General features: G+C 50.5%; 1 protein-coding gene across 1 annotated transcript; it reads right to left on the bottom strand.

Moving 5' to 3' along the window:
* Positions 1–1,409: 1,409 nt before the first annotated feature.
* Zbtb7c (zinc finger and BTB domain containing 7C) lies at positions 1,410–8,291 on the bottom strand. The gene is made up of 2 exons (XM_027397923.2): positions 7,084–8,291; positions 1,410–2,061 (listed from the first exon to the last, which is right to left on the bottom strand). The coding sequence occupies exons 1-2, from the start codon at positions 8,289–8,291 to the stop codon at positions 1,410–1,412; spliced, it is 1,860 nt and encodes a 619-aa protein (XP_027253724.2).
* Positions 8,292–13,876: the final 5,585 nt, after the last annotated feature.

Genomic DNA, 13,876 nt, shown 5'->3' on the forward strand with positions numbered 1-13,876 from the left:
GGGGCTCTGGGATTCCAGGCCTAGGCCTTCCAAGCAGGTGGATTGATTCTCCTCCCTGGGATCTCAAGAAACCAATGCAAATTCCAGAAGGCATGGACCAACCGGCAATGTTGTCTTGCTACTACCAACCCCAGAACCAGGCGAGCTGACCCTGCTTCACAGAGCGCCTCCCAACCCAAAGGATTCCACATCTTTGCACTGAAGCCCTTCAGTCAAATATGGAAAGGGAGATCAGAGGCTCAAACACAATAGAAGGGTGCCACCAGCAAACCCCAGGCCTGGACTGCCCCTTCCCCCAATAAACAGATGAATCCTGGATGACTAGGTGCGGTGACACTTGCAGGGATGGGGGAGGCCCCAACCCTTGAGTATTAATTAGTTCAAGGAGACTGAACTCAAGAGGGTGTGTGGGGGTGGGTAAATACTGATTGTTGTTTCCAACTGTGTTCAGATATGAAAGTGGCCTGTCAGAAAGTGGGGCAGAATTTGGGGTTTCTGGAGTTGCCTATGGGTATTGAAAACCATGAAGCCCAGCCTATCCTCTCGCTCTCTCTGTCTGTCATCCCTGTCTAGTTCTGCTGCATGTCTCACTTAGGTTAAAATGCTGATTTTCACATGGAGGCGATGGAACCAAGTCCAGTAAGATAGACTGCCTCCCAGTGATTCTGGGGGGTGCAAAAATTCTACCTTCCTAGGGACTCTTTGTTTTTAGGAACAGGTGTGAACATGTATGGAGGAGGGGGAGGGGAATATGTTACCACCCCCTTTCACAGCAGGGTGACTCTGAGGCACAGAGGGTTGGCCTGCCCAAGTTCACAGGACGAGCCAATTTAAAATGGGCTTGCTCCATGCCAGCTTCTAGCTGCAGGAGGCCTTTCTGCCTAGTGGGATGAATGGTCTTTCCCCAGGGCCGGTAAGCCTTGCTCAATTGGATCTGGGACCTCTAAGCTGAAACTGGACTCTGAGGAAAGCAGTGTTGGGAGGGACTCCCCCATAGGGCAGTATGGCTCAACCAAGGTGCCTGGCCAGGACACAGTCCTCATGCTGGCTCCTCTTGGTCTGCCTTCTGGCAGAGTGCTCCCTCCTTACAGCCCCATACCGCTGCAAAGTGCTCCTGGCACCAGCGCAGAGCCTTATGAGACATGGCACCCTGTGTGTTTCTAGGTGAATCAGAGACGGCCAGAGAGAGGTGGGGGCTCCCAACCCTTAGGGAACAGATGTCCAGCTCCGACTCCAGCAAAAGGGAGGTGCTGCCCTCAAAGGCCGGGAAAACAGCATCACAGCTAAAATGTATTTTCTCATTTTCCGTTTGTGTTTGCAAACTAGAAAGTCAGATACACTGGGTGGAGCAGGGTGGGCCTTAGAGGGACTTGAGACAGGGACTGGGGCTGGGTTGGACCAGGGCCAGCCTAGTTGTTGGCTTCAGACATGGAGGCCACGTGGTTGAGGCCAGTGAGCCCAGGAAGGCTGGCCAGGCCGGCCGCCCAGGGGTCAGGTAGCGGGAAGTAGGGCCGTGTGGCGGCCACGTTCTCTGCCAGCGCCAGGGCCAGAAGGCCACCTGCGTTCCTCTCGGCCTCGAGCTGAGCACGTCCGAACAGCTTCATCTGGGTCTCCTCAAACTGCCGCTCCAGCTCCTGCAGGCTTATGGCACCCTTGGGTGCCGCTAGGAAGTGCTTGGCAGGGCTGGGGCCTGGGAGGCATACTGCCGTGCCGCCCAGGTGACCCCCCACGTCTCCCAGAGTGGGTGGCATCACGAAGGCCGCCTTGTCGGGTGTGGGGCCACCCGGCCCAAAGAGCAGGCTGGCGGCCCTCCAGGCGGCGGGCTTGCGGCCACGTCGGGGCCGTGCCATGCGACAACTCTGTCGCTTGATGTGGCGGTGCAGGTGGTCGGAGCGCGTGAAGCTCTTGTAGCAGAACTCGCACTGGTAGGGCCGCACGCCGGTGTGGATGCGCATGTGGTTCTTGAGGTCGTAGTTGTGCACGAACTTGGCATTGCAGTGAATGCACAGGTAGGGCCGCTCCCCCGTGTGCTTCCGCATGTGGATCTTCAGCTTGTCCTGCCTGCAATACAGAAGCCAGGATTTAGTGCCCGAATGGGATGCAGGCGCCCACTCTTCCCGTTGTTTCCTACTTCACATCTGGTTTCCTGTATCCATGTTGCCAACCCAGGAGCGTGGTTCGTCCCAAGACAGACCTTCAACTTCTGCCTAAACATCTGCCTCACCTCTGAATTAAAGCGGGACAGAGCAGTGTCGTGAAAGACATCACACCACTCTCTTTATACATAGGTTCTGAGTGAGAATCTCCCACTGATTATTAGGGGTCCATCTCGAATCCTGGAAGACAGTCTTGCTGGACAGATAGGTCAACATCCTGGTCTCAGCCCCGTAATGATGAAGGCCCTTCCGAAGCAGGATGCTTTGTTCTCTGCCTCTAGGCTCATCCTAAGCTCCCAGTCCCACACCAGCTCTTGTCCTCAGCACCAGATTTCTGGAGACTGCGGAAGTCTGGTACGCCTTGCTGAAAGCTCCTCAGTGTGGTGGCCTCTTACCTAAGCCCTGGGCTCTGCTCTTTGCAGACGTTTCAGGGTTTATGAAAGAGCCAGGTGCAGTAAGAATGCAGCTTGATCTGGGGTAAGCTCTGGGGTTAGAAGCATTATTCAGAGGCAAGGTATGGGATGGGGTGGGGCTCCAGCTGCAGGCACGCCAACCACTTGCTGGGTAACCTTAGGCAAGGTAGGTAGACTCTCTAGGCAAAGCTGAAGCTAGGGTCAGACATGAAGCCAGTTATCTTGGGTTGCTAGAGACTCAGGGTGTGCTTGAGGGGGCGGGAATTCAAGACCCTCGTGGTGGTCCTGAAAGGAAAGCCAATCTTCGTGTTTTGTTGTCTAAGGACCAAGCATACACAAACCAGGACAGGGGGTGTTTCAGCCTGGCTGGGGGGGGGGCAGTGGGCTGTAGCATGTCCTCCCAGGATCACTCTACAGCTCTCCTCAAGTGGCTAGAGGCCAGGAGCACTGTGTGCTGTCTCCACCACCTCTTGCAGGTGGGGCTTGGGAGGTGCCTCTGCTCTAATTCCAGGCTGAGCTTTGAGGTCAGAGCAGATGTGGAATCCAAAAAGTCCTCCCTAAAAAGTCCAGATTTAAACCACCCTCAAATAACCCGGGACAGCAGAGTGTCTTCTGGCCACTAGAGGTCGCATGGGATCTCATTTAGAAAAGAGTTTTCCTGGTGGGTGCAAGAAGGAAAAAGTTGTTATGGGCACTGTCGGATATGTGTGCAGAGCCAGTCCTCTCTTCTGTGCTCCCTGGGGCTGGAAGCCTGGGAAGTGGAGAGTGGGACTAGCAGGGGAGGCAGAGGAGAAAGGGGTGTAGTGTTCCAAGTGTCTTCACACCAGACTTTCTGCCCTGTACAACCTCCAGCCACTCTGGCCTGCACAGTTACCTGCCACCAACAGCATATGCCCAGCGGCATCTGCAACCTAGGTGGCTGAGTGTTTAGAATTAAGGGGACACAGGGAGCACCTAGCTAGTGGGTTTCCCCTGAGCAAGCCTGAGAGCCATTATCAGGACCTGAGAGCCTTGTGACCTGAACACTCCTTTTCAAGACAGGTCACCTGAGGGACAAAGAGGAAGTGACAACAGAAGGCAAGGCCTAGTATGTTCAAGGTCCTGGGTTCAATTCTCAGCACTGGAGGGAAAAAAGAACAAATCTAAACCCAAGCCCTGAACCAGACAAGAGTCAGCTGCTCTTCTGGTTGGTGGTCTCATACCTGTCTGCATATCTCCCACCGTGGAGGACCAAGACTCTCATCATCATTTCTGTGCCCCTGCTATTTGCTGGCAAGGGAGGGCACCTGTTTGGTGGTGGGATGGATGTGCTGTTTCCAGTCAAGGACCTCCCTCCATGTGTGCACACAGAATTGTCTCACAATGCTAGGGGCCATAGGACACAGGAGGCAGTAAACTCATGAGGTAATAGCAGGGTGTGGGAAGTCCCTCCTCTTGGAGACCCATATAATGAAGGCAGCAGACAGGATGGCAGGGATTTTGCTTGGAGAACTCCACCTTGGGCAATGTTATAGGAATCAAAGCGAATGATATTCCCATTTAGTGTGGGCATTCTAGAAAGTGGCATCTAGACAACAGAGCCTATTATCATGGAGAAGGGCAGGCCTTTCTTACATCCATGGAAGGGCTGAAGTAAGCCAGAGGCCCAAGTTCTGCCCAGCACTGAGGATAGAGACAAGACCATGTCGACCATGGAGCTTAGCTGTGGGGAGGAAGGACTGAGCCCAGAGCCTCTCAGTACCAAGTAGTGGCTTTAGCTTGCAAGGGACTCTGGGAATTCCAGATCTGGAGGCAGCCACCTTGCTGAAGAGCCTCCATGTGGGGAGGAGGGGAAGATAATGAATAGTGGCCAGGGAGCTCAACCCCAAAGCATATCCTCATGGAAAGGCCATTAGGAAAATCTCAACCTGGCAGGTCAAGGTGGGTTTTGGATGGATGGCTTTTGGCTGGTTAGGAAAGGATTCTTTCAGGGTAGCCCTGGGGAGGGCAAGCAAGCAAAGGGCCAGTGGCTCTGAAGAATGTGATGGGGAGAGATCCATGACAGTCTCAGTCCACGGTGAGAAAAAGTCCCCGATGGGAGTCTGGATTCCAGCAACATCTCTGCAGTTCCTTCCCCTGACCTTGGAGAGCAGCCCCCGAAGCCTGTCTGATCTTGTGCAGAAGGGTCAGGGGAGTGGGAAGCAAGAGAGGGGAGGTGAGATGGGGGCTGGAATGTAGTTGCTACAGACAGGCCTAGAGCCCAGATGGCTGTCATCTTGCAAAGGAGGAGGAGTAACTCTGGGGCAGGCAGGGTTGAAGCCTGATAACCAGAAACTCTCTAGGGCTGAGCTGACCTGGAGGGATAGGGGGACTGTACACACAGAGGCCGCACAAAGTGGCCTTCAGGAATTTGTTGGGAGGGAACATTCTGGAGATTCATTCTTCTATACAAAACAGCATTGTTGCCTGAACCAAGGAGTCTCCCCTGGAGATTGCTGTAGCATCTGGAGGACTAAAGGTCTGTTTGCAGGGGCTGAACAAATTTAAATTTTTGCCTAGGAAAGGCAGGGCCAGTAGATGGGCCTAGACCTGCACAGACCACTGAGAAGGCTGTCTTGTGAGAGATCAAAGGGAGGGACAGGGAGGAAAGAAGGAAGGAAGAAAGGAAGGAAGGAAGAGACCTGGGCTTCTAGTAGCTCAATGTGGGTATCTTGAGTCCCCTGAAGGGAGGGTTGTTTCTTTGGTCATTCTGCCCAGGGACAGACACAGGAAGTTAGGACAGAAGAATAAGGCTGGGCTGGAAGCCAGCAGTGGCACTCCCCATTTGGTCCATGTCTTTGACATCTTCCCCTGGAGGCTGGACTCTCAGGCAGGAGCAAAGACCCTGCTGAAGATGAGTAAATCACAGTTGGGCTAAGCTTCATGTGAACTCTGGTGCATATGTCTGTTGTCCCATGCATTAGCTAAGCTTTGCCCAGGTGTTTCAGGCCAGCTGGCTCTATGGAGCCAAATGAATTCAAGAGAAGAAAGGAGTGGAGTGAGGGACAGCATAACTCAACAGGACATCAGTGTGCTGGGACATTATCAGGGACAGCCAGGGAGGAGCTGAATCTGGGAATTTGGATTCCAGCTGCCCTGTGAGATAACAGGACACAGTGCCCTGATATCGGCTTTTCAGGGCAGCTGTAGCCATCTGCCAAGAGGAAACACACAAAACCGGGGTGAGATTCCCCCTCCAAGCCCCCAGAATAATCCAGGGAAGATTCTGCTGGTGGTTTTCATCCCTGAAGTAGCTTGGAAACCCTCAGTGTTGTCCTTATTTAAAGCAGTCACCAGATTGCCTGCCACGCCATTTCAGGAATTCCATGGTCACCTAAACACACTCTCAAGTCCTTCCTCAGCTATTTCAAATAGAGTTTCCCACCGCCCATGACAGCAACCCTTGGCACTCTATAGGGTTCACCTTGTTTTCTCCTGGAAAAGGCACAGCCACTAGGTTGACATGGTTAATGGCTCAAAAATCCACTCCATCTACGAAGGCCAAAACTTCATGCTTACTATGAAAACTCAAAGGAATAAAATTCCAAGAAACACTATTAGAATAAATGGGTCTGTTAAGGCAAATTGTTTGAAGTCCACAGCGACAGTGGGAAAGGACCTAGTTCCATAAGCCATGGCTGCAAGACAGATAGCAACAGGCTTTGTCCACATCAGACACACTGAAATAATGTGAAAGCCACTTATCAGAACTCTTCCACTGTGGAACCTATCTGAGATCTGCCTTACACCAGGGACACCAATGGTAGCAACAGGCTAGACTTGAAAGAAAGAAAGAAAGAAAGAAAGAAAGAAAGAAAGAAGCAGTCTTTGAAACCTAGCAGTGGATAGTTGTGGCCCCATATCCCCCCACCTATTGGTCTTGACTACAAAAGTCATGGCACAAACCAGTACATAGCACACATTAGCTGAATGGGGCAATGTTTCTGAAAGATGACAGGCTTAAGATGTGATGATTTCAGACCTCAAGTTATCCTGTGGCAATGTGGAGAAATAAGGAGGAGAACATGATAAGAGGCCCATCCTGTCAGGAGGACGGAAAGGGCCTGTTCACAGACCTTATTGTCTCAGAGGCACTGGGCTTCCAGTCCCATCTCTGTGATTGTCCAACTGCACGTAGAAGCAGTCAGCTAGCAACGGGCGGTGTCTGGGAAACACTGGCACCAAGTACACAGAAACTGCTTAACTAAGGTTTGCTGGTTCCCCTATGGAGCACAGAGCCTACCCTCCAAGGAACCTGCCTGACTCCTCGGTTCTTCCCAGCACACCCCTGCTTCACCCTAGCACTATACTTGAGAAAACACTTCCTTTAAAGGGGGGTTGAAATCATTGCACTGGGCAATGCTTAGCCTCGCGCCAAGCAATGAGCCCAGTGTGTGCTCTTTCTCCATCCACTGCCCTCCATATTCCTCTCTCCTATCCCGCCATGGCCTCAGGCTCCGCCCCCCTGCCGCCATCTCTCTCCTGCTGCTGCTTACCTGGTGAATCGGACTTCGCAGATGCTGCACATGTACGGCTTCTCCCCGGTGTGGGTCCTCATGTGCCGAGGCAGCTTCCCGGCCCCCATGATGACCTTGTGACAAATGGGACACTGCTGAGAGGCCTTGGGTTTCAGCTTGCGCTCCTCCACCAGCGGCCAGGGTGGAAAGAGGCTCCCCAGGTGAGTGGCACTCAGGAAGTTGAGATAGGCACCATAGTCATTCTCCGCCTTGATGGGGCCCAGTGGCCCACCAGGCAGGTCAGGAAACATGTCCTTGAAGAAATCACTAGGGAAGGGAGGGGGTGGGGGTGGGGCTAGTTCCTCCTTCTCCTCCTCCTTGATTTTGCGGTCCTTGATGACTAGATCCAGCGGCCCGCTGTCCATGGGCTGCTCAGGCAGCTGGGCAAAGGCACCAAAGTCCCCTGGCCAAAGGTGTGGGAAGAATTCTGGGGCGAATGGAGATAAGGAGGGTCTTCTGTCAGGGATGTTGGCTTTGGGGTACAAGTTCTCCCTAAGCAGAGATTCAATGGAGAAGTCCCGGATCACTCCCAGATGGCCGGGGCTGCCAGGCTGGAAGGAGTCGGGGAAGTCCCTGGGTGTGTCTGAACAGGCCTTCTCTGTGAGGTGTTCAGTCTTAGAAGGGCTTTGGGGGCAGTTGATGTCCTGGGGGTCAGGCAAGTTTTCCTGGTCAGCAAAGTCCTCTGTGTCATCCTCCTCCTCCTCTTCCTCCTCCTCTTCCTCTTCTTCGTCTTCCTCCTCATCGTCGTCTTCATCATCGTCGTCGTCCTCCTTGTCATCCTCCTCACCTCCTTTGCCGCCAGGCTCCATGATCTCCAGGCACACGTTGACAATGCACTGGATCTCCAGCATCCTGGCCGCGTTGAGGATATGCTTGACGTTGGAGGCGGTGATGGTGAGTGTGGAGGTGTAGGCAAACTCCAGGATGGCAGCCAGAGCCTCGGGCTGGACAAAGTCAATCTCATAGACGTAGGGCTGGCTGGCCAGACTACCGGCCGTGAAGAGCTTCTTGAAGTATTTGCTGCAGGCAGCCAGCACTGAGCGGTGTGTTCGGTACTCCTGCTCCTGAACCACCAGCAGCACATCACACAGCAGCCCTGCGTGCCTCTGTTCATTGAGGCTGCACAGCACCTCACTGCTGTGGTTGGGGAAAGGGATGCCGATGAGTTCATCAATGTCATTGGCCATTTTCTCAGCCAGAACCCTGCAGGGACACATGGAAAGGCAGACCAGTTACAACCAGCACAGCAGCTTGAGGACTCATCTCCTGGACCAAGCCTTACCTGTAAGTCACAATCCAGCTCAGGCTGGGGTTTCTGCACCTTAAGACCCTTGGAGTTAGCATCTTACCAGGAAGTGTGCATCAGCTGCTTGGGAAAAGCCACCGAAACCTCTGTGGGCTTGATTCACAGAATTCTGCCTTGTTAATATGGACACGGAGAATGCTGGGAAACACAAGGGTGAAAACTTCTACAGGGCAGCATCCTGCTCTCAAATGGAACCTGCTTGGTGCTTTGGCTGAGAGATGCTCATAAGTCCCCCAGAAGCAAGCTCAGGAGGCAGACCTTATGCCACCATGATCCTGTTCACTCACTGGAAACGAGACACAAAGTTGAGCTGAGGCAAGCTCCAGAAGCTTCTGGCTTCACTGTGTCTGACAGAGTCTCTTTCATTTGCAGTTCAGCAATTCTTTTCCTAGCATCCTATGTATGTAACGTAAGCTGTTTCTCTTGTAAGCAGGTATTTAAAGTTAATACAGATGCAGATACTCTGTCGATCACTTTCTCGTGTCTGGCCAGTTAACCTCCCAGCTCTTCAAAGCCTGTAAGAGACAGTGGCTGAGGCTTCTTAACAGTATGGATAGTCCCTGACTTATGATGATCTGATATAGGACTTTTGACTTTATGGCAGTGTAAAGGGCACTCATCCAGCCATTCTGTTTGTCCTCTTTTAGTAAGGCTATTCAACAAGCTATGAGGTATTTGGTATTTTTATTATAAAGTTGGTTTGTGTTCAATGATTTGGCTTAGCTGTAGGCTAATGTAGGTGCTCCAAGGCAGGCTTTGGCAGGAGGTCAAACATATTAAGTACAGCTTTAAATTAAAATTATTAATGTTATTATTATTAATTATGTTTGTGTGCATAGCTGTGCATGCCATGGAGTTTATGTGGAGGTCAGAGGGCAATTATGTTGTCTCCTTTTCTACTTTTATGTGGTTCCAGGGATCAAACTCAAGTCTCCAGGCAAAAATGAGAAATAGCAACAACTCCAAAAGCAGATAAGACTGGGGAGAAAATGGATTACTTGCACATTGCCAGGGAAGGCAGAATGGTCCACCCTCTCTGCAAAGTACGGCAAGCATTTTTAAAGAGCTAGCTACCCAAGACCACCCTATCTGGGGTGACATGTTCACCCCAGAGAAGTGAAAACTGAGAGTGTCTGGTAATTGGCCTGAACTGGAACCCACACAGACGCTCCTCATTAGGTGGGCGGCTGAGCATACTGTAGTGCATCAGTTCTTCCGAGCCCCACTCAGCAATGAAAAGGAGCGCTGATACCCTGATACACTCAGCAGTTTGTATTCATCTCCAGGGAGTCATAATGAGCATACAGAGCCAATCCCCAAACACAAGCTCCCTATACAGCACCCTTGAAACTGCCACTTCATGGAAGCGGAGAGTGGGTGAGGGTTGCCAGTAGCAAGTATGGGAGTACTGGCGGGGGTGTGTGGCTAAAAGGAGCACTGGTGGGGGTGGACCTCTGGAAGTGTTCTGTGTCTTGTCCATTGCAATATCAGTATATTGGATGTAATAAGATGCTGTGGTTTTTAAAAAAGTACCACGAAGGGAAGCATGTGAAGAGTACAGCGGATTCCTCTGTATTATCTCTTACAAGCATGGGTGAAACGATCCCAAAAGAGAAATTTAGTTTAAAAAAGCAACTGATAGGAAACTACCTGGGACAGTCTATGTGGCTGAATAGCAGGCGTTGTCTTTCAAGGTTGCCCTGCTACAGGAGGGTGGATTTGTGGGCCGTTTGAATGGAGCCTAAAGGGCAGGCAGGCCTCTGAGGCATGGGTTACAATGGAGACCTTAAGGCTGTGCTGTGTGTAATTTTGATCATGTGGAGGTAGGTTCAGTGTGACCTTCTCTGCATAAGGAACTGAGAACACCCATCCCAGGAGATAGACAACTGATTGAGGACCATTTTTGTTTTGTTTTGTTTTGTTTTATAGACGTTATGTCTGGGGCTTTTATTCTGATGTTTTCTGGTCGATGATGATCATATGTGTCAGCGTGGAGAAGTCCACACGAGAGTGAGTTTATTGAGGAACTTACATCCTTCTCTAATTCTCACAAAGCCACCCTAGGCATAATTGGGTCCTGAGCTTCAGAAGGATAGACAGCTTTTCCTCTAAGTGGAGGCCAAGGCTAATGGGATAGATGCTGGAGGATGAGCATGCATAGAGCCACAGTTCCTTGATCACTCGGGACCTACACTATTAGACTTAGCAATGCTTGAGAATGCTTCTAGCGCTCCTGGCCATTCCAGAGCTCAGTCAGTCATGCAAATATTTTGCAAATGTTTCATGTGTACTTGAAAATACTTATACTGTCTAAATTCCTAGGTTCAGGCATTAATTATTGTTCAATTTTTCCCGTTTTTGTTTTATTTTGTGGCTGTGTTTAGAGCTAAATCTGAACCTGGGACATGCTGGGCAAGTGCTCTACCACTGAGTTATATTTCTGGCTGTACAAAACATTCTGTATTCATATTAATATTGTGTATAATAGGTAAATACATGATAAAATACATAGGAATATCCCTCACAATATTTGGAGATTTATCACTTTCTCATACTGTGTTATTAAATTCTGCCTTATCTGTTTGAAGACTATATTTTTGGTCATATAAATTCACCAGTTCTCAGGGAGAACTCTCTCTTCCACCTTCTTAGAGGAGACAGAGCTGCTGTGTCTCACAGTGAGTAGGTCTATGCCTCCAGCTGGGACAGGAAGTGGTTCCCAGCTCACCGAGCTTATAGAATGATGTCTCCTTTGGGAGCTAAATCATGAAGATGAAGCTATGGTTATGTAGCTGTAGGAGTCCTCTCTACCTCTCATTATGTCATTGGATGGCCATGAGAGATCTGATAACAGACATGACCATGAAAAGCTTGGGGGAGGGGTCAACAGGCTGGTGACCTTGACATGAAGGTAGCTGTTTTACCAGATACTTCTCACTATGTTTTCATTCCTGATCTCTGTTTCATTGCTGGAGGAAGGGATGCAGTCATGGTAGCTCAGGGGTGTTTTTCTAGACAGAAGACTAACCTCAGGGTAAGGACAGGGAGGATAGCATTGTGTTCAGGAAGCAAGCAGGGGCCCTCCTGAGGCTGTTTTGCTGTCTCTTTGGGAAGAAGCATGTGTGTTTTCTGGGAGCTTCACCTGGTGACCCTGAAGTTTCCAAGCCTGTGACAGCAGTGTGCCCAAGTGGATGCCATGCTCTCCCCCACTTTCCCACCTTAGCTTTGCATCCCTTCCCTCCACTCCCCTCATCCAAGCCAGGGTGAAGACCAAAGGCAAGAATAACACACAGGGAAAGTAAACACACGTGCATGCAAACTCCGAGCAGCAAGCAGAGGCTTGAGAAGGACTGTAAGCTTCTAGTGGGAAGGAAACAGCAAAGTAGCTTAGGAATAAAGGGCACAGGAGAGAGCAGGATGAGGGCTCAGGTATGGAGGAAAGAGGTAGTTAGATCTGATTACCATCCTAGAGAGCACCAGGTTGAATTTAGCAGGCCCTTGCTCTCCTCCACAATGGAAATTTCTAGAATTCAGGTATTCCCCTGCCAAGTGAGTGTCTATTCTTTCAGAGAGACAACTATGCTTCTTAGTCTCCCTCCCAAGAGGTCAAAGGCATCCCTGGTAGCCAGAACTGACAGTCACACTCACCACTGCTACCATTTATCAAGTGTCTGTCATACATGAGTCATCACACCTCTAATCCTTCCTCAACTGCACAATGGCTAAAGGTGTGTGTTCTTAACATCATTCATAATGCATAGATAAAGGAGCAGCTATACAGAGGATGAGAGATGAGCCCAAGGCCACACAGGGGGCAAGTGTCAGCATGATGCAAACCCAGTCATGTTGCAAGCCTAAGCCTTTGCACTTTGCCATGCTTCTGCTTGCCATGTCTAGTTTGGAAACAGAGAGATCTGAACTCTTCTCTCTGAAGGGTGGCTGTCTCTTTCTTGCTTAAGGTTTGAGTTGAGGCAGACCTGAGGGATGTGCATTAGATGGCTGAGACCCACATGTGTAGGTAGTTAACAGTGGGCACAGGAGGCTCCAAGCCATGTGAAAATGAGAGGTGTGGACAGAAAGGCATGGGACGACCCTGTAGGTACTTGATCAGAAATCTTTCCAGGAGCCAGGCCTTATCTAAGCACTGGGAGATAGAGGGGATTTTATGAGACCCCACAATAATCTATGTCATTTGAATCTGGAAGGTTTTGCATTTCTAGAATTCCTTCCAAAAATGTGGTTAACCTCGATCCTGAGGGTCTCAGCCAGCTTGTGCTTAGAGGTGCCCAATAGCAGGAGCTCACTCTGAGTTGGCCTGATCTGACTTATATCACAGCTCAATGGCAAACAGGCTCTGGGACTTCAGCTCTCCTCCTGGAGTGGTTTCTTCCTTCAATACAGGGGCTGTGTCTCGTCCAGCATGACTGTGAAGATCCAGAGAGGCAACCTGCCTTTTGGAGCATTGCCAGTCTTCTGCCAGTGTAGGCAGAGTGGAATCCAGGAAGGACAAATGCCCCAAACAGAGGTCTTGGCCAGATGGGACTGTATCAGGAGCCATCATACCTCCACAGCTTTGTGGAGGCCTATGCCCTTAAGGCACCTCCTGACAAGCCCTTCTGAGAACAGCTTCTATGAGCGCCCACACCATGCCCAGCATGTACTAGGCCTCATAACCTATTTCCTGTCTCATGACTCCTAATCCAACAAAGCAGGCAAGGTTTAGAAAAAAAAATGTCCATGTTATAGAAAATAAGGCACACAGGGGAGCCTAGGCCCAGGAGCACATGGCAAATTTTAGCTTCTGAGAGAACCAGAAGTGGGGTGCTTTAATGCATAAGCCTGTATGGCCCCCATCAGACTGCAACAGCTAACAGAGGACCCTTGTTTGTATTCCCAGAAAGGTATACACTGCATCCACTGCTACCCTTGGTTCACTAATCTTGGAAAAGGGGGAGTGACTGTACAGATCCTACTGTGTGGAGTAAGGGAACAAGCTGCCTGGGGCAGCAGGGACACTGTGTTCTTTGCAAGGCCTATTGACCCCAAGATGACCTGTTGGAAGGCAGACTTTGTTTCTTCTGTGTCTGCATCATTCCTAGAACACCACCAAGCCATGGCTGGGTAGATGCTGCATGAAGATATCAGCTCAGCACTGTGTGGGGAGAGGCTCCAGAGTGCCCCCCCCAACTGAGGAGCTTTGGCAAATGATGGCTCTGGGAGAGGCGGAGTCAGTTCTCTTTAAGGGTGTGGCTCCAGGTAGGTTGACCATGCTCTAGTGGATGGCCCCACACCCATGAGTTTATGGGCAACACGCATGGGACTTGGTGGGTTATTTTTATGGGTTATTTTAAAAGGGAAGGGCACAAAGTTGGCAGAGGATGAGATCTAGGAAGTGATCCAGAAATAATTAGGAGACGGAATGGAGGGAATATGATAAAAATGTATTGTCATGCATGTATGAAATTC

The sequence above is a fragment of the Cricetulus griseus genome, chromosome 2, assembly GCF_003668045.3.
Source record: "Cricetulus griseus strain 17A/GY chromosome 2, alternate assembly CriGri-PICRH-1.0, whole genome shotgun sequence".
Classification (NCBI taxonomy): Eukaryota; Metazoa; Chordata; class Mammalia; order Rodentia; family Cricetidae; genus Cricetulus; species Cricetulus griseus.